Here is a 20515-nt window from a genome sequence, read left to right as displayed (position 1 = left end):
TATATTAACAGTCATGCACAGTTAATTGAAACTTTGGCATAAAATATATTTTTATAATAACATTTTTATGTGTTTTTCAATTATTTCTCTCATTACCGCAACACCTTGTGTATTTTGCAAACCATTTTTATAATTTTTTTCATTAAAAACTGAAATATTTTCAAAATGATGTGGCAAACCTGAAAGAACATCATGTATAGATTCTGCACATACATTTAAAAGCAGACTACTATTTTTCAATTTCTTAAATAAAATCTTAAAAGAATGCATGTAGCGGTAATGATACATAGGTTACGGAAATGAGGTTCATGATTTCGGTAATGATAATAGGCATATTAAGTATGTGGTATAGTCAAACAAATAATATTTAATGTAGAAAATAAATTAGATAATATTGGCATAAATTATTTTGCAGTGCTTCATAACTAGATAACATAGGGTAAAAACACCAGGGGCCATTTTCACAAAATATTTTAAGTGAAACTAAATGTTGCTCCTAACTCCTAACTTTAGGACTCTTTGACTCTTCTTCAAGTACTTCATAAAGTGTTTTTATGTAAAAATCAGCTCTTAAATCTGTGAAAAGTTAGTAGTAGTCAAGAGGACCGCTAAATCACAAAGACCAAATCATACACAATCCTAAAATGGCTGTTTCCACAGCAATCCAGTTTGGATTTATTTTACCTTTGTACTAAATCGTCATATCAGCCATAATAATTCTAGTCTGTTAATTAAAAGGCTGCTTATACATATAACAATTATTTATAAGATGCAGACATGTAGAGGCTGACAATTAGCTGAACATATGCTTATTTAATTAGTGACACTCTAGTTCAAACTTTATTAGAATATTGCAACTTTTTTATTTTGAAATCTTTATTTGATTATGGCAACATGATATATCATTCTACAATATTTCTATTATAAAATAACTGACAGATACCCATCCCTTATCAGCCAATCACTGTGGGTGTAGTTAGTAATCATGCTGACATCATCCATACCAAAAAGGTCGTCCTCACTCTTTTTCTTAGCTTAAGATTTCTCCCCATTCCTTAGTAAAATTCTGTCACAGCTGCTTTATGAATAAGTTTTAAGAGAAGCTGTTTAAAGGGGACCCTGTGGTTTTCCACAAAAATAAATACTTAATAGTGCAATGTTAGAAAACAAACAAGACTAATATTAGTTTTGTAATTTTAGTTTTATTATTAAAAAAATATTCACAATACATTATTACAAAATAATGTTTCTTATTTTATTTTATATTTTATGTAATAATCATATAATTATGTAATAACTATTTATTAATTGTCATTGACAGTGGGAATGTAGTCTATGATAACTCAAGTTTATTTTTTTCTTTCTACTGAAAGAGTTGGTTCTGGTAAAGAGTACACCCAAGTGTTTACCTAAAGTTTTTCCAAAATCGCTCATTCCTAAAAAGATTGTTCACAATATATTTTTCTTTTTTCCATAAAGATGTTCTCCTTCAATTTAACCCTAACCATTCTTTAATAATTGTTTTTGAATTAGAATTTAAAACTGCTGCATTTTGTCATATCTAAATACACTGCCATTCAAAAGTTTAGCATCAATAATAAAAAAATAATAAAAGTTTTTTAAAGCCTCTTCTGCTCATCAAGGCTGCATTTATTTGATCAGAACTACAGTAAAAACAGTAATATTATGATAAAGTGATGGTTATCTTTTTAAAATACTTTAAACCAGAATTTTATTTCTGTGGTGACAAAGCTGAATTTTCAGCATCATTACTCCAGGTTTCAGTGTCAAATGATCCTTTAGAAATTATTCCAATATGACATACAGCCAAGTATGGTGACCCATACTCAGAATTTGTGCTCTGCATTTAACCCATCCAAAGTGCACACACACAGCAGTGCGCACACACACACACACACACACACACACACACACAAAGTTCTGTTGCTCAGTATAAAAATCATTACACTTATAGAAAGTCCTCATAATGATAGATGCACCAACATTTGTGTAGGCTTCCCAACAATTTTTGATAACTACTCCTGCTGTAACCTCTAACCCACAATGTCTCTCTCCTTCCTGGGGTTTGGTGGGTTGGTATAAACGTTTTCTCTGAAATTGGTCACCCTAGCCTTTGCTTAGGCTTTTTTGTTTTGTTATTAAATAATATTTAATTTAATAACTAATTTTATACATTTAAAAATAGTCTGTATGATTAAATTCTCATTACCGAAAAAGAGGTTCTCTCTACCGCAACTGGCCTTAAATTGTTGCGGTGAGTGAAAATGGTGTTGCGGAGGATGAGGTGTCTTAGCATGTTTTGCTAACAACAGAGAAACCATGATGATTTAGCTAATTTTTTACTCAGTAGATATAAACAGGCATTAATGAAGTATATTTTCATAGAAAATTTGTAATCTAATATTTTTCTAAATGTGGAAAACTACCCGTTTCGGTGATGATAATCCATTTGTCGCGTAGACGTTCTGACAAGAGAATTTTACACTTTTAACTGGAACAATATGAAGATATCTGCCTACCTTGTTGGTATTTTGAAGGTTCTGCCTCATGTGTTGCTTAATTTAAAATCAAGATTTATATTTAAAAAAAATTTGTGTGCATAAATGACCCTCAAAAAATATTGCGGAGGATGAGAACATTAGTCATGGACACTTTATATTTCCACTTTTGTATCATTATTATTGTACACGAATATTCAATCTGTCATTTTTCTGTCATGTGAAAAATTATAGAAGAATATCCATTTACTTTTTTCAGAATATTTTTATTGTAATTTGTTTAAATTACAACATAACATAAGTTAAGATACAGCTGGACGCATTGCGGTAATGAGAATTTCAGCAGAAAACGCAATAAAATGCACAAATAATTAATTCCTATGTTGAAATTACTCTTTGTGCAAGGTAGAGAACAGTATTGTCTTCATTATGGTGTTTTTATATATTACTAAATTGCATGTTTAATATCTAAAATCACTAGTGACATGACGTTTCAACAGTTTCGTGAGAATGACCCAAATAGTACATACTATGGGCTTCATTCATGAAACACAAGCAGAACAAATTTTTGTGTAAATTGTTTGAAATATGAGTTGGTATGAAAGAAATGTACACCTGCCCCTAACACGTGTAAATGGGGCATAAAAGTTCAGTGTTCTTTTTGGCAAAATTATGATGGCACTGAATTTTCGATGCACTGGCATTATCATTATAAGTTTGGGATTTTTTTTTTTTTTTTTTTTTGTGGATAACTGTTTGTCAAGCGTTTATGAATCTGGTGGAAAGTTTTTGGGGAGGTCTGGTTTACATGCAAAACTTTCAGAATTTACTCATATAATTACTAATGTTTCATGAATGAGGCCCTATGTGTGTGAGTTTAGATCTCACATTTCTCAAATGACATCTTGCTATTCAGACGTTTTTCCCCCAAAAAATTATGAGCTCATAATACACAAATCTGAAAGTATATCACAGTGTGAATTTCGCAGTGCGATACATATGTTAAGATGTAAAGTTGCACTGCATTAAACATTTTGGAGTGTGTGTTATAAACCAACAATTTAGAGGAAAAAAGTGAAAACGCTGGCACAAAACTTCAAAGCAGAGAAAGAAGTTGAAATTACGAGATATAAACTCACAATTCGGGGGAAAATAGGTAAAACAAACTCAAGCCAAGAAAGGAAAAAAGTCAGGATTGTGAGGTAAATCAAAATTGTGATATTGCAGGCTCCTTCTTAGCATCATCAAACCACGCAATTGTTATTGTTTTGGTAGTGCGCCCTCTCGTGGCAGGTTCTACAACCTGTACCTTTAATATGTAAATATTACCACTACAGGTTCACACTGAAATCCATTTTATGAAAGCTTGAATATACCTTGAATCTAAGTACAGGAACCTTAACTAGAATTTTCTGAGGCAATAAATCAGCAAGATTTCTTTAAAGCAACATTAACAAAATGCAATTTGCAGTGTATGATAAAGATTAGCATATCTTTTTTAACAAAAGCAAAACAAAATTCACAGATATAACTGTGCACAAGAAGTACTGTGCACAATAGGTTTTGAAGGTTTAAAATCTAAATTTGTGCAACATATCTTTTGACCAATCTGGGTCTATATTAGCTTTTTATTTATTTATTTTGTATTGAGTGGCAGAAACAGGCTTCCATATATTTCCCGTATCATGATTTAAAAAAAAAAAACACTTCCATTAAACATAAGCCCCTTTCACACTGCGATTCCGGCAAATACACGGATAAAGTGTTCCGGCAATTTTTCCAGGGTCGCTAGATTTTGCATTTTCACACTGCCAGTGATTAACCGGGATTAGAGATTGACCGATATGGGTTTTTCTATAGCCGATGCCAATGCCGATGTTTAGAGGTTAGGGTCAGCCAATGGCCGATATGTGCTGCCGATTTTTAGGACCGATATCTTGGAGTTTTCCCCTTGATTTGCATGCTAAAATGTCACACTAATAATAAGTGGATCCACAACTAATTTTTTCTAAACTTATCATTTATTGAGCACTGAATTGAACCATCTCTCGAATCTTAATTTAGTGCACTGCACGGTATTAAAATAAAAAAATTATCCAAAGTAAACCAAACAAATCAATAAACTGACCAAGTATGAAATATCAATTCAGTCAATCATCAGTCAATCATTTACATAAAAGTTTTAGAGCATTTACATTTATCAAGTAGAATTTTTCAAGTTTGTTGTAACATAAATGTAAACTTAAATATACATTTAAATAAATAAAAATTTAAAAATAAAAATCAAATAAACTGAAAAATATATAAAAATTATATATATATAAAAAATAAATAAACAGTAGTGCTGCAAACACACTAGCAACTAGCAACATTTGTGTTTGGTGTAAATGACACAGAACATCTAAAATGCATTCTAATTTCAAACTTACATCGCAGTCTGTTCATTATTAAAATAAAGTACAGTCAACCAAACATCTAAAAGGTTACACTGGTCAGTTTAAATACACCGTATACCGGTCCTCTCTGCTGTTATGCCAAGGACGTTTATGCTCATGTGAAGAGGATGAGCAGTCTAAAGGTGTGAGCCACCTTTAGACTGCTGTACACATCACTTATTCATAATGCTTTGTCCTATATGTGCTTTTTTAAAATAATTCACAATAACTACAAATTCTTATGGATCAATTCTGAATCACGATGCACCAATTTTGCTCCATTAACTACAAAACACAGCAGAATAAGAGTGAGGGGACAAACACTCCTTCTCACAGCTCTTTAACTCTCATCTATCAGTCTCCACCTGTCTGCCGGTTCTTTTTATTCTGTCCCTGAAGAAGAGACGACCTTGACTCTTGTGTCTCCTGGTGTGTGAAGCCAACAGTGAGCCAGTCATTTTCTCAAAATTATTCCGTTTGCCCTCTTTCCCCTCTCGACATTTCAGTATATCTCTGTCTCTCTCCAATTTTCCTATTCTCTGGATTTTATTACCCGTAAACGTTTATGAAATGCTCTGTTGTTTCAGTCAGACCCTGGGAATAGGGGCACGGGGACGAGGTAGAGTTAATTGTTTCCAGAGCTGTGCTTGCGTGAACTCATTTCTCAGCCTCAGGCACGGATGAGCTCGAGGGGCTTCTGCTTCCTGTTTCTGTTCACCTGTGCGGGACCTGTGGCAGCTCACAGACAGACCCGAGTAATAAATCTCTCGTTATAAACCTGTCAGTCACATTTCTCTCAATATTTGCATTAGCAGTCAAACTTAATGTTCTTCTTCTTTTCTTATCTAAGCACACATTGTTATAGGATGTAATAGGTGTACTTTTGTAATTGGAATTTGTCATATTCAACCAATTAATTTTAGTTTATTATAATTGCATAACTGTACAATAATTTTAACATTGTATTTTGTAACCACCCTACCCTTCCAGCCACATAAAAAATGCTACAGCTTGTATTTGTCACAATTAAACCAATCGGCTGCGTTCATAGAGTCAATGGTTATGTTTGCATGCCCTCATTTTCATTAATCTGAATGAATCCAATCTGATTTTAAGCGTTTATTGCTTAATTATGTTCCATTGAACACATTACTTTAGGTCTGCACCACCCTTTCCAGTCCTATTGAAATTCTATTCAGATCTATTGGGAGAGGTGTAGTTATCAAGTATTTTCAATCCAACTGAGCCATCAATCCCATTACTAATAGAATATTTGGTTGGATGTAAACTTATGTTTAAGACCATATTCCATATTTATACTAGGTGTGACTCTCAAATCGTCCTGTATATTTAAAGGGTGAATAAAATGGATCAAATAACATCTGCACAGACAGGCATCAGACACGATCCTCTTCTCTTACTCATGAATAATTCATATAACCACAGAGGAAGAAAACCATATACCTGTAGCAAATAACAAAACTTCTTGTCTATACGGATTTGATTCTTATTCTCAACTGTTCCAAGCATTTCAAAATACTGGTTCCAACTCTTTCCAAACTCCCCAGCCTCACAATATTTTTACATTTGTCACAACCTTAGAGGTTTGTAGCACTCACATTAGTGACAGGCAGGAGTGATATAGCCAGACTTATGTAACATGTACTGAATATCAATGATGTGACGACAGCAGGTCTTTTCATACACATATTAACTCAACTTGCTCTCAAAAACCAGCTGTGACTTTATATTTCAAGCATTGAGTCTGATTATAATTCAAGTTTCTTTCATAATCAAACACAACCATACCCTTGTGAAAAAAAAAAAAACGCTTTATAATACTTTTAAAAACAGTTCTTATTATGGAAATAACTTTAAAAGAATAAACCGAATGTAATGTTTTTAGACACAACTGTGTTATAAATATTTAATATCGTGTACATTTATAAACTGGAGAGTGTTACTGACCCACTGAAGTAAGTCTTAAGTATATATTTAAATATAATATGATAATACTTCTTTTGTATTTTTAGATTACTCATTTGATTACATATTTTCGATTAACACATTTGTTATGATGAAGCAGCAATTTTGTACATTTACATTCAATTTAATATCAAATAACACACTACATTTACAATTATAATCGAGTACTTCACATGTGCTTTAGTATGCTATTCAACACATCTAAATAAGTCTTCTTCAAAGGTGTATTAAAACTTTAAATGCACTTTAAAATAAACTTTTATTTTTTAATTTACTACAAAGTGCATAAAAAAGTGTACTCTCTTTAAGTGGCCTTTTTTACTATTTAAATACTATATTATAATAAATAATAAATAAATGTTATGAAAAACATACTTTTAAGATCCAAAGTACACTCCAAGTGTGAATTCAGTACAATTAAGCACACTTCTTTTTCACAAGGGTGTGTATCGTTCCAAATGGGATTGACAACTGTATTGTGTGAACATAGTTGTTTTCAGTGGAAGGTGCCACAATAAATGACATGTAACAAGTACAACGCATGTTACACTTACCACGGGCTTTCTGGCTGATGTCCCGGAGAAGCACCTCATAACGGACGGGTTCATCATCCTCATTAAACACTATGTCATCTGCCGTGATGTTGTCCTCGCGCATCTGTGTGTACGGCCCCTCCACTGCAAAGTAGCACGGCCGGTCGTCGTTCTTATTATCGCTAAACACAAGCAGGGCATGTTTGTGCCACCCGAAATGCCGGTGCATCCTGACCACAAACTCGCCCAGCTTTTTGTGCGTTGGGCCGATGTTGGTGATGGACGAGTACAAATTGAAACCCAGTGCTCTCGCCCCACCTGTGATCATCGGAACCTCCCAATGTGTGGTGAAACGGGCCACAGGTGAGGACGAGTAGTCACATCCCGGCCCGATGAAAGCCCAGGGGTTATATGAGAACTTCAGGTCCACGGCCACGAGAGGAGCCACTGAATCCGAACAAACTCCTTCCTTGTTTTCGCTGCTGTTGAAGACCAGTTGTAGATGGTAGCCTGGCAGCAGGTTGGGGTCAGAGTTCACCTTGTCCAGGGCCCAGTGTAAAGCAGGGCCGACCCGGGGCCATGCCCAGGGGTACTCAGTGTTGTGTAGAGGAAGGATGACTGCCAGGGTGATGTTCTGTTGAGGCGGATGGGGACTGAGAGACTGAGGCTGGTTTTGAGCGAGGGGCTCCAGTTCAACCACTCCAAATGACACACCGCTCAGCAGAACTAGAAGAGCGAGCCTCAGCGGCCCGATCTGGAACACTTCCATTCTCAAAATGGATGGGAAGGACTAAGACTCTGAAAAACATGAAGACAGAGACACGCTTGAGACATACTTTCAGCAGAACTGAAAATGTCCATCATCCACAAAGATTCACAGAGGTTCTGCAGTGGGAAAAGATTCTTCTGATAATCGAAAGGTTCTTCACACTAAGAAAAAAAAATGCTTCTCTTATAAACTGTTCTATGAAAGGTGCTTTGGGAAACCCATAATGGTTCTTTTAGTGGCTTTGCTACGAAAAAACAAACAAACAAACATATTTTCAGGAGTACATGTATCAAATATATTTGATAACACTTTAGTATACCAATTCTCACAATTGCTTATTGGCTGTATATTAGTATTTATGAAGCACATAGCTATTCTGCATGACCATATTCTACATCCCTAACCATACCTAAAACATACACTTCACCCTTCAACCTAGGTAGTCTAATATATTAAAACACAGTTTTGATATAAAACATAATTTAACGGTAAACATAAATAAATAAATAGTTCAATTATTATATTACCACAGATCAGGTCGTCATTTGGCGTCATAATCCCTCTGCAATCCTAGCCTTCCTCCAAAAATTCAAATCCGTGTCTCTTGAATGCTGCAACAAAACTCCTGTTTTCTCAGAGAAAACACGTTTAATTTTACAGCTCAAACCGACTCATCCAACTTACAGGAGCGAAACTTTAGACCCTCTCCACAGAAACCAGCATGATTCCTCGAGCTCCCCTCTTTCTGAGGAAACGGGATTCGCAAAGAGGAAATATTTCCCTTTCCTGGCACGCATATGAATTTCTTGGAAACTTTGTTAATGAGTATTGAGGCGTCTTTAGTTAAAAACTGTTGAGCATGTCCTTGTCCGTGTCCCCACTGGATAAGATGGGCAAAATCTCAGCGGGTGTAGATTTGACTCAGTATGAGCGCGATGTCACACAAAAAAAGTGAAATCAGAGTAAAAACGACTTTTTTATTTTACTAAATGAAATTAAAGGTGCGGGTTTACTGTGATGCACGTCTATGTTTGAAGGCTGTTCTCCCCTCAAGCACATCCAGTGAGTGCTGGATCAGTCAATGCGCGTGAAGCTCAAGGTGGGAGGAGGAGAGAGCTGAGAGGGAATGACACAGTGTGAGAGGAGGAGGAGGAGGAGGAGAGAGAGATGTAGAAAGAATGTTTACAGCACTGTTGCGCAGCCATGTGGCATCATTACCCCATTCTGTCAGGAGAACCTCACATAGATAGATAGATAGATAGATAGATATAACAGTTGAACAAAAAATATATATATATATATATATATATAGGCTATATATATAAATAATATTGGTTGATAAGAATTTCTGCTTGACATATGTTTGTTGTAGCTACAAGTTGACTGTGCCCTACACAGGATGAGAAGCCACGTTATCATTGTGTAACAATGACTTGACCTCTTGCATGGGAATACACAGGGAAGCATGCGGGACTTGTTGTGTTGTCCCTGCCACTGTGCGAGTGCTTGGTGTGAGGCGAGGTGAGGTGGGGTCCCTCTCGACCTCCGGCATTTTAATCACATGCCTTTCTTCCTCCTCATTGTTCCAGCTTTTTCGCCCACTTCCTCCCAATTAAAACAGGCTATTTTTGTGCAGTCTGTTACTCTTTTATTGGCTTCTGCTCCGTCCTCTCCTCTGCTCTGTTCAGTTCTCCGTTCGGCCTCATCTCGTTTGCTTCAGCAGCACTCACCCTGGCCAACAACTTCCAGATCAATAAAGCACAGGGAGGACTTCAGCCGTTGGCTTCCTGTACGCAGAGCGCTCCGGGAAAGACTAGCTGCGCGCCAGGCCAGCTCCTCCCAGTTATTGTCGGTCATAAATAAGAAGTGTAGGGAGGGCTGGACAGCTGATAAATTGTGAGCCACTTTCTCTTTCCCCGCCTCCAGGAGGGCAGATGTGTTACTGTCAAATATCTACCACCGTCCCTGTGACCCAGCCGACCAAATGCCCGTACATTCATTCCCTGATTGCCTATGCTGCTTATCCGGACCCCCCTCGCACCTTTGACCTCATCCGGTCAGCCACACACATACCAGTGGCTACAGTTTCCAAAACAGGATATGTTGCACCCTTACTCATTCTGTCACTCGCTCTTTCTCTGACTATGCTCAATTGCTACCATGTTACTCTTGCTGTTTTTGCAGTATCTAGTATGTATACTGTGTGCAGTATAATAGATTTTTTATCTTTATGCATGAAAAACCTGTCCCCACTACCAAAATGTGTAGTGCATCAGAGATGCACACCTCAATCAAAAAAGAAACTGGAAGTTGCATCGGCAGAAAAAAGTCCTGCAATGTTACAACATTGTGGCTATAGATTATAGCATTTCCAGGGTGGTTATTATGGGTAACCTCCTCTAATCTCTTCCCTCTTCCCTATCTCTAATACATTCTTCTGTATTACTCACACAAATTTAGAGTTCAACCTCCAAAAAATCCTCCATTCAAAGTTCTCCTCTCAGTTATGAACAAACACAAGTGAGCTTTACCAGTGATGTTTGTGATCACTATATGGTAAAAACGGATACAGCCTACACATTCCTGTGTGTGCAAAAATATGCACAAACTGTTCTTGCTTGTTTTGTTTTGGTCTGGACTCTTCATGGCCTAATGAAACTGCTTCCTCCCTCTGTGTTTCCAGGATGTTTGATGTTTGGAGGGATCTCTCGTCCCTTTTTGTTGTCTTTGGTCACCGGCCTATAAACCTCACGATGCAACGAGAAGAGGTCCGGGATCACGGTGCGGAAATAAATAAGGAGGACATGCCTTTGTGTGAGAGTGTGTCAAGTGTTGTGATCTTAATAGCTGTGTAAACAGTTCCTTTGCATTTCATCTCTCGTCTGGATCGAGAAGTGGTCTGATGCATTACCTCAGCACGGATAAGTCAGCCCCATAATGACGTGTGTGTACGTGGGAGGAAACTCTCGACTCCCTCTCCCTTTTCCTAACTCTCTTTCTTGCTCAGTTTCCCCTTTAAAGCACCTTTTCCAGGTCCCTTGAAAATCACAATGATTTGTCTGTGGAATAACATCCTCTCTGTTCCTCTGGTTGCTTTACAGATCTGAAGTTTGGTTAGATAACCGCCGCTTTCACACATCGTTATTTTGCCGCTTTGGTAGGAGATCATTAGACAGAAGTGGTGCAAGTGTGCTTTGGGAAGAGATGTCAGCAGCTTTTGGTGTAATCTGAATCACAGTACATGCACACAAATTACCTGTGGACTCTCTTACAGCACAAGTCCTACTCATTCTCAAGTTTACCATGGCAACAGTATCGGCCGGTTTCCTTGTTACAAACCAGAAGTGATCAGATTTGTAGATAAATTCTATAAAAATGCCTCACTGCCACACAGCAATATAAATGAAAACAAAAGCTACCACAAATGTAACCAGATCTCTAGGGATAACTGAGAGTCTAAAGGTGCAGCCACATTTACCATTGCATGTTCAGGAATTACATATATTTTTTTTTTGCAAATTTTGCATCAGGTTCAAGTTTTTCATGTGAATTTGACTCCCTGACCAAATGAAGTCTGCTTGGTTTCAAACTGATTTCTGTGTGAGTAGTACTTTGTGCATGAATACACCACTGACAATGACTTTTTTGCTGTAAAAAATGGCTAATGTGACTGTGCCTTAATTCAGTGGTTCTCAATCCAGACCCTGGAGTTCCACCAACTCTAATAAAACACACTGATTCAACTCATCGGCTCATAAGTAGCGACCTCAAGACCTGAAATTGTTGTGCTAGTTGAGAGAGGCCTCTGAAGCATTATTGGAGGTACTCCAGGACCAGATGTGGAAACCGCTGGCTTAGGGGATTTTATTGTCAACCAGGCAAAAAGCATAAGTCTGATTGTTTAAAAACTCTTCCTATAAAGCCACACAGTATGAAGTTTCGTCTGTGTCAATAGCACACACTTTTATGGGTTTTATTAAATATTTTTGTGCATTATCTTGTAAAGAGTTGATTATAATAATGTTCCTGGTATAAAAAGATCAAGTACTTCTACTGTCTTCACTTTAGGTTTAATTTTCAGAATTTCTAGTCATTTTATTTTCAGGAAACCTTGATTCAATTGATTCAAGTTGAAAAGAGAATGAATAAATTGTGGCTGTGTCTTCAGAACATCCACATAATCAGATACGAGTTAACTACATGATCATGTGACAGATACAACCTTGGTCAAACCCACTTTGGAAAAGGAATGTGAACAAAGCCAGTTCAAGTGAAATAAGCATGCATTTCTGTGAACCAAAAGCTACCATTGAATATGATGTTTGTTAAGGACACGGTCACCAATAATCTTGAAAACTCTGCAGGACAGTGGCCCTCCAGGAGCAGAAGTTTAAAGCATATACCTTAGATCACAGATGTCCAGTCCTGCTCCTGGAGGGCCACTGACCTGCAGAGTTGAACTCTAACACCAGTTACAACAACACACCTGAACTAGCTAATCAGGATCTTCAGGATAACTGGGAACTTCCCGGAAGGTGTGTACCCTTGCTTTAGTGGGCTCTGAATAAACAAACCAATCTACTGCAACATCTAAAACCAAAGCAGTCTGCCACCAAAAGTTATTTTGAAAATAAGCCGAAGGAGAATGAAGGATAGCTGTATAACCTCAGAAAAATGAATGGCTAGTAATCAGAGAGGATGTAGAGTAATTGTACCTGCAGATGCAACTATTGTCAGTGTTATACTGGCAAAGAAAACAGCTAAGCAACTCTTTTTGATTGCTCAGTTTAATAATAGAGTTTAGCATAGAAATGACGACTTGGTGCGCTAATTCTTTAGATCTGACCATGATGGCAAAATCATGGAAGACTTTTTTTTTTTTCCAAACCTTCAACAACTTGTATAACCATTTGAGGTTTCCAGCAAAGATGAGAAAATATTCTAGTATTGGTCCCAAATGTATGTGTTGGATTAAGCTGGCACGACGATGAACTATATCAAATGTCACCTTTACAAACACTGCTGTTTTCATCATTCAAGGACATAGCGGGAACAATGCCAGCTTCCATTACACATCGAAATGCAGGAAAGTTCTCACTCATCTGTTTCATTTGCATGATGAGGTGAGAAAATTTTCATGGATTCGTAGTTCAACCTTGTAGACCAACTCTATAATTTCAGTTGGCTCAGCAAGTCTGCCTACTTGGCTGACATTTTCAGGTACTTAAATGGTCTGGCCACCAAGACAAAAAGCAGAGGCCAACAATGACTCCTTTAAAACTGTCTGAAGTTTGGCCAAAAAAAATTGTAGCAGCTTCTATCTGTTTCATCAGAATTGGAAAAATTCAACTTCTTCCCTGTTTTTATCCCTGCACAGGATACAGGATCCCTTTGCTTTCCGCAGTGATGGTGTCATTCTGGGTATCAGTTCCAGATAACCAAGGCTTTATGGACTCCTCCGACATGAGAGTAAAAGCAGCCTCTGTGAAATGTTTAGGTGGTTGCTAGAGTGACGTCTCCATATGGCAAAAAACAGCCTTCTGCTGATTTATTAGTAACTGTCAGTTCCACTCTGCCTGTCCTTGCTGTTCGCCAACCCTACCTCCAGACATCATTATTCCCACAAGAGGCACCAAGACAGAAAAAAGGCAGTGGAAAAGGCTCAGCTGCTCATTTGTGGAACTTGAACGTAACTCCTTTTTTTATGTGAAGACTCATTCACTTTACTCAGCCTAGAACTACTGAGACCAATATTATATGATAAAAACTGAATTAAAAATACAACGTAAAAAAAAGAAAAAAAGATAAAAATATCAATAAATGATAAATGAAAAGAAAAAAGTTTATTTAGTGTCTCTGAATATGTAAATACTAGTTAAAAAATGCTGTAAAATGAGGATGTTGTGAAAAAATAATGTCTTACGTAGATTTTCTTTCTCAGGTTACTTCTGTTAACTAAATTAGATATATTCACACACACACACACTCACACTTGAGTGTACTACTGTATAAAATATGGGTTTAAATGTACCAGTACTACAACATTTTTTTTGTACAAAATTAGTATGTTAAAATAAAGCACTTTAAGTACACATGTACACATAAAGTTCATTTATGTATATAAGTGGGGTTTTTTTTCACTCTCTCAAATGTTGCTCAAAACAAAGAAACACTGTTGACAGTCTGTTTGAAAGTCACCCTTTCTTCTTTTGTTACCGTGTTACCCTTCGGAGTGATTTTTATTAGCTTTCAGCCGATGGCAGTAAATGTTTATGAGACAGCCGGACTGGACAGCGCAGCACACACACACCAACACACAGGCCTGATGTAATTATTTGTTTGCTCAGTGTGATTCCTACCATGAGGTTCTAGTTAAGATCCATCTGTCTTTGTGCTTGTATTTTGATTTAGGTTTCATCTGAACTCATTTTTGAACCCCAAAATGTCCATGTTCATGGATCTGAAAGGCTCTAGTTACTGGCGGTTGCTAAGCCAAGCATTGTTTTTATTATCCTTCATTCTTAAAGAGAGGGATTTAAATAAATATACCTGTAAGCTACAGTCATGATATCTCAAATCACAGTTTGTTTGATGAGAGGTGTGCTATTACTTTTTTGGACTTTCCTGCGTTGTATTTTTACTTGGTGGGTGATAAAAAGGGAAAAAATATCCCATCTGACTCATATCTAGAGACCAGAATATCACAGAGACTTGGAGGCAGGCTCTTTTGACTTGCATCCAGTCAGAACACCCTAAAGCAGCCACATAGAAACCTATCAAAAACCACATTTAGCAACACCCTAAAAGTTTTGCAAGTCAATGCAAACATGCTAGTAATAATACATATTTTTAAAAATGTTGTTTTCTATGTTAAAACCTCTCCCATATTTTCATCAGATCTTGAACTGCTCTGTCTGGATTCAATGTACTGACATCATGCACAAAACTGAATGCTGAGCAGTATTCATGTAAAGCAGACAGCTTCAGAAAATCAATCTAAATGAATTGTAGCTCACAGACTGTATTGGTCAAACAGAATAATATCTCACCTTTTAGACACTCTTATACACACGTGCACTCTTTTTCAGGCACTTGTAGACATATCAGCATGGTGGCACCAGTAGGTATCTGAAAGAGAACATTTGATTTTGAATTTTTTTTTTTTTTTATAGAGAATATATTTAGTCGACATGAGAAAATCAGTTCTGTTGTCAGTATTTTGTTCGAATCTGCAGATCTACAGACACGAGAGACGAGAATAACAGAATGTATAGATTGACTGAATTATTGGTTTTGTCAATAACACACAATCATATACTGTGTTGTCAATAGCAGAAAGCTTTCCACAGCACAAACAGAACTGGGCGGCCTCTTCACTAACATCTACAGCATCCTATTTACTCCTGTCTGAAAATGACTTGCTTTCATTATCTACAATCACAGCTTGTCATGGGGACACTTTGATGTAGCTATACGACCCAAATAGTGGAAAAAGCAACTGCTGTGCAGAGACTTTTTCTTTTTTTCTTTTAGGTTATTTGCTGTGATTACATGGACTGTGCTTCAGCGTGGTTCATAAATTAAAGTGTCTGGACGGTGATACAACAGCTTTGTCATTTTTAAATGACGTCAAACACTGCCCATAATCTCAACTCCAAATCACCACCACGCCAGTTATATAATATCTTACATCTAGCAACATACATCCTTTTATTCTCCAAGCTCCACAATAAATACACTTCCACCATGAAGCTAAATCCTGTCTTCTGCATTATTCTCTCACGCTGACCTGCAGAAGAAAGACATCTCATAGCAGACACGGTTTAACATTCACTTGTAGAACAGCAGAAACAAATGCCCAGCGACTGCAGGGAAAATAACCTTCATAAGCAATCAGTGAGTGAGAGAGAGGGAGCGAGAGATGAATGTGTATGGCACTTCAGCCAAGATTTTGATACAAATTGTCTATTAAAGTAGCTCTCTAAACAGCTGAAGGACAGGAAGACTGTGTAACAAGTTCTCAAAAACCCTCACAACTCTCAAACCCCATCTGAAAGTGTTTTTGAACAACTTTTGGCTAATTTCTTTTGTATATAGGGCTGTGACTGTCAATCTATTTAAAAATGATCAGATGCTGCAGATACCAAACGGGAAATATGGTTTTCAAAAGACAAGTCGCTGTCTAATATAACACCCAGATTTCTGACTGTAGAGGAAGTAACAGTACATTGCAAATTGTGTGGACTGTTTTTTAATCTCCACTATGGACACGTTTCTTTTGAATACCTTCATACGGTCTAGCCTAAAATCAAACTCTGCTCTCACACTGAAGGCAAATGCACTTTAACAAAAATAATGAACTTTGGCTAAACGGGAGAGCATCTGCTCAGCTACAGGAGGGTAATTGGGCTGATCTGCTCTTGTAAACACTGTGGTTAGAGGCAATCGAGGTCCAAGCAGGCACATCTTATGTTTATGGAGCCTCTGCAGATCCCCTTTATTGAATCAAATGTTTTTTAGTGTCATCCCATCCATAGTACATTGAGCTTAAGCAGAGAGAGAGAGAGAGAGAGAGAGAGAGAGAGAGAGAGGAGAAGTTCAAGCAGTTCTCTTTAAAAAACGAGACTGAAGCAGAAATATCTGCTATTAAAGCACTGTCAAACAAACCACCGATGAATCAAACTGCTCTTTGTTTATGGGGGTGCTGTGATGATCCAGACTGTTAAATTCAGACAAAATGTAAAGAAAACATAGAGGTGATTAAGATTTTGAAGCATTGGCGCCTCCTGCTGTCTAAGAGCTTCACAGGGAACCAGCAATAAACTCAAATATTTCTGAAGTCCACATGCAATGTCTTGCTCCATATGTAAGCGATTGCTTTTGTTTCTGTTTTTAATTATCAAAAGACATTTCAGAAGAAACATCCGAGACATAATAAATCACTTTGAAGTGGGCAAGTTTGATTTTGAGTAACGTAAATTATTTATAAGTAAAAACTTTTGAACCTTGAACATCACATTTGGTTTTTAAAATCGTAATTGTCAATCACTTCATGCATACAGCACACACTCCTTTTAAATCAGAGCATTGGCAGACTGGAAGAACCAAATCGTTTTGTATCAGTGTGCAGAAATAATGTGAACTGGGTAACAGTCAGACTCCTGCTTGTACAGTAAAACAAGTGTTAGCATGCATTATTCACATTCAGCATTAGAATAAGTCTTTGACAGGTACAGTCGTGGCCAAAAATTTTGAGAATCACATAAATATTGGAAATTGGAAAAGTTGCTGCTTAAGTTTTTATAATAGCAATTTGCATACTCCAGAATGTTATGAAGAGTGATCAGATGAATTGCATAGTCCTTCTTCGCCATGAAAATTAACTCAATCCCCCCAAAAAACTTTCCATTGGATTTCATTGCTGTCATTAAAGGACCTGCTGAGATCATTTCAGTAATCGTCTTGTTAACTCAGGTGAGAATGTTGACGAGCACAAGGCTGAAGATCATCATGTCAGTCAGATTGGGTTAGAATGGGAGACTTGACATGTTAAAAGGAGGGTGATGCTTGAAATCATTGTTCTTCCATTGTTAACCATGGTGACCTGCAAAGAAACGCATGCAGCCATCATTGCGTTGCATAAAAATGGCTTCACAGGCAAGGACATTGTGGCTACTATTGCACCTAAATCAACAATTTATAGGATCATCAAGAACTTCAAGGAAAGAGGTTCAATTCTTGTAAAGAAGGCTTCAGGGCGTCCAAGAAAGTCCAGCAAGCGCCAGGATCGTCTCCTAAAGAGGATTCAGTTGCAGGATCGGAGTTTGCTCAGGAATGGCAGCAGGCAGGTGTGAGCGCATCTCCACACACAGTGAGGCCAAGACTTTTGGAAGATGGCTTGGTGTCAAGAAGGGCAACAAGGAAGCCACTTCTCTCCAAAAAAAAAAAAAAACATCAGGGACAGATTGATCTTCTGCAGAAAGTATAGTGAATGGACTGCTGAGGACTGGGGCCAAGTCATATTCTCCGATGAAGCTCCTTTCCGATTGTTTGGGGCATCTGGAGAAAGGTTTGTCCGGAGAAGAAAAGGTGAGCGCTACCATCAGTCCTGTGTCATGCTAACAGTAAAGCATCCTGACACCATTCATGTGTGGGGTTGCTTCTCATCCAAGGGAGTGGGCTCACTCACAGTTCTGCCCAAAAACACAGCCGTGAATAAAGAATGGTACCAAAACACCCTCCAACAGCAACTTCTTCCAACAATCCAACAACCGTTTGGTGAAGAACAATGCATTTTCCAGCACGATGGAGCACCGTGCCATTAGGCAAAAGTGATAACTAAGTGGCTTGGGGACCAGAATGTTGAAATTTTGGGTCAGTGGCCTGGAAACTCCCCAGATCTTAATCCCATTGAGAACTTGTGGTCAATCCTCAAGAGGCGGGTGGACAAATAAAAACCCACTAATTTTTATTTAACAAACTCCAAGAAGTGATTATGAAAGAATGGGTTGCTATCAGTCAGGATTTGGCCCAGAAGTTGATTGAGAGCATGCCCAGTCTAATTGCAGAGGTCCTGAAAAAGAAGGGTCAACACTGTAAATTCTGACTCTTTTGCATAAATGTCATGTAATTGTCGATAAAAGCCTTTGAAACCTATGAAGTGTTTGTAATTATATTTCAGTACATCACAGAAACAACTGAAACAAAGATCTAAAAGCAGTTTAGCAGCAAACTTTTTGAAAACGAATATTTATGTAATTCTCAAAACTTTTGGCCACGACTGTATATTATTCTTTACCACTAGATGGCGCTGTAAGGCTGCGTAAATTGCAATGTCCCTTGATAACATATTTGGCAAGCATGTATGTTTATTAAATATCTCTTTAAGAGTTAGGTTCATGTCGTCATAGACAAGAAGAACCAGATGCACATGATATATAAACGATGAAACTATGCTGAAAATTTATCTTGACTGTGTGAGTTCAAACAAATAGTTTTTGTTTGCCATGTTGAAACAGATTTAACTGAATTTGGCAAGGTGCTGCTGTGCACCACTTTCACAGAGGCGAAGCACACTGACATATGTTTGTACACTTCATTTGAATCTGAAGGAGAGCTGCGGGATCTGATTTGCACAGGTCATGTGGGTCAAAGCTAACTTCCCTTAGAGCTGTGCGAACACAGAGAGAATATCTGTTATACATACACACATGCAGTGATGCATAAAGTCTCTGATTCAGAATGAAAGTGCTGAATAAAAAGTAATGAGGATATCTAAGATAACAATAAATCAGTCTGCAATGCATTTAAACAACAATAAAATTACATTTGGATGCGTCCGGTTTAGTTTTAGGTCTAAGCTAAAATAATTACTACCATACATTTGAACAGAAGACACAACGAAGTGTCATTCAGTGTAAGGACAACCATATATAGATCATGTAACAAAAAAACAAACTGCAATTTTGATTTGCCATTATTCTTTAAACAACTCCATTAGTTGTTGGCAAGGAGGTTTAAATCATTTTTAAAAATAGTGCAATTTAGTATGACCACATGTAATCACACAGTCTTTTATTTATATATATATATGAATTAATAAATACAGGTCAGAAGTAGTATGTATTTACATTTTTACATAAATACATGTATGGTGATGGAACATTATTTCACCCATATTTTGGCATTTTAGATTCACAAAATGTACTATTTACTTGAATTTAACATGCATTCTTCGTAATTTCCATTTAACATTTGGAATACTTTTTCAACTATGATTAAAAATACTATTTTCTTGGGATTATGTGATTTTAAATCTAACATTGTCGTGTCATAATACTTTCATTTCATTACTTTCATAACAGACAAACATTTCAAAACCAATCCAAAACTTCTTAAATGAACAAATCAGGCCAAATTAAATTATTTTGTTAGCAGATGTTCTCCTGTTCAAGAATTCATTTTAAAGACTGCACTAGCGGTCTTTTTTAAATCCAGTAATATAAAATTATTGAGAACATGTTCATTACGTAATCTAATAGATCTAGATACAACAAGTCACATCACGTCTCTGTGGATGGAAAGCTAATTTAACCAGGCCCTTTAAAATGTCAAAACAAAGGCACTTGGTCTATGAATTATAGAGAAAGCCACAGGTTAAGTCTAAACTGATCACATACTTTCTCCAGCGTTTTTTTCTTCTGTTGACAACATATCTACTCGGATGACTCCAAGAGTTTTTTTGTGCTGTAGGAGGGTCAGAGGTCACATTTT

General features: G+C 37.1%; 1 protein-coding gene across 1 annotated transcript in view; it reads right to left on the bottom strand.

Annotated features, from left to right (window-relative positions):
- The window catches only part of LOC113119502 (atrial natriuretic peptide receptor 1-like), a 113562-nt gene extending 104228 nt beyond the window's left edge, over nt 1-9334 (bottom strand). Inside the window, exons 1-2 of the mRNA XM_026289033.1 lie at nt 8770-9334; nt 7495-8271 (exon numbers count right to left, since the gene is read on the bottom strand). Coding sequence (XP_026144818.1) covers nt 7495-8242 — 748 coding nt within the window. The 5' untranslated portion in view covers nt 8243-8271; nt 8770-9334. The remainder of the gene's footprint in view (nt 1-7494; nt 8272-8769) is intronic.
- Nucleotides 9335-20515: the final 11181 nt, after the last annotated feature.

This window comes from Carassius auratus, chromosome 19, assembly GCF_003368295.1.
Source record: "Carassius auratus strain Wakin chromosome 19, ASM336829v1, whole genome shotgun sequence".
Taxonomy (NCBI): Eukaryota; Metazoa; Chordata; class Actinopteri; order Cypriniformes; family Cyprinidae; genus Carassius; species Carassius auratus.
Note: the sequence above shows the minus strand (reverse complement) of the source record. Positions and strands in the feature narration are given on the sequence as shown.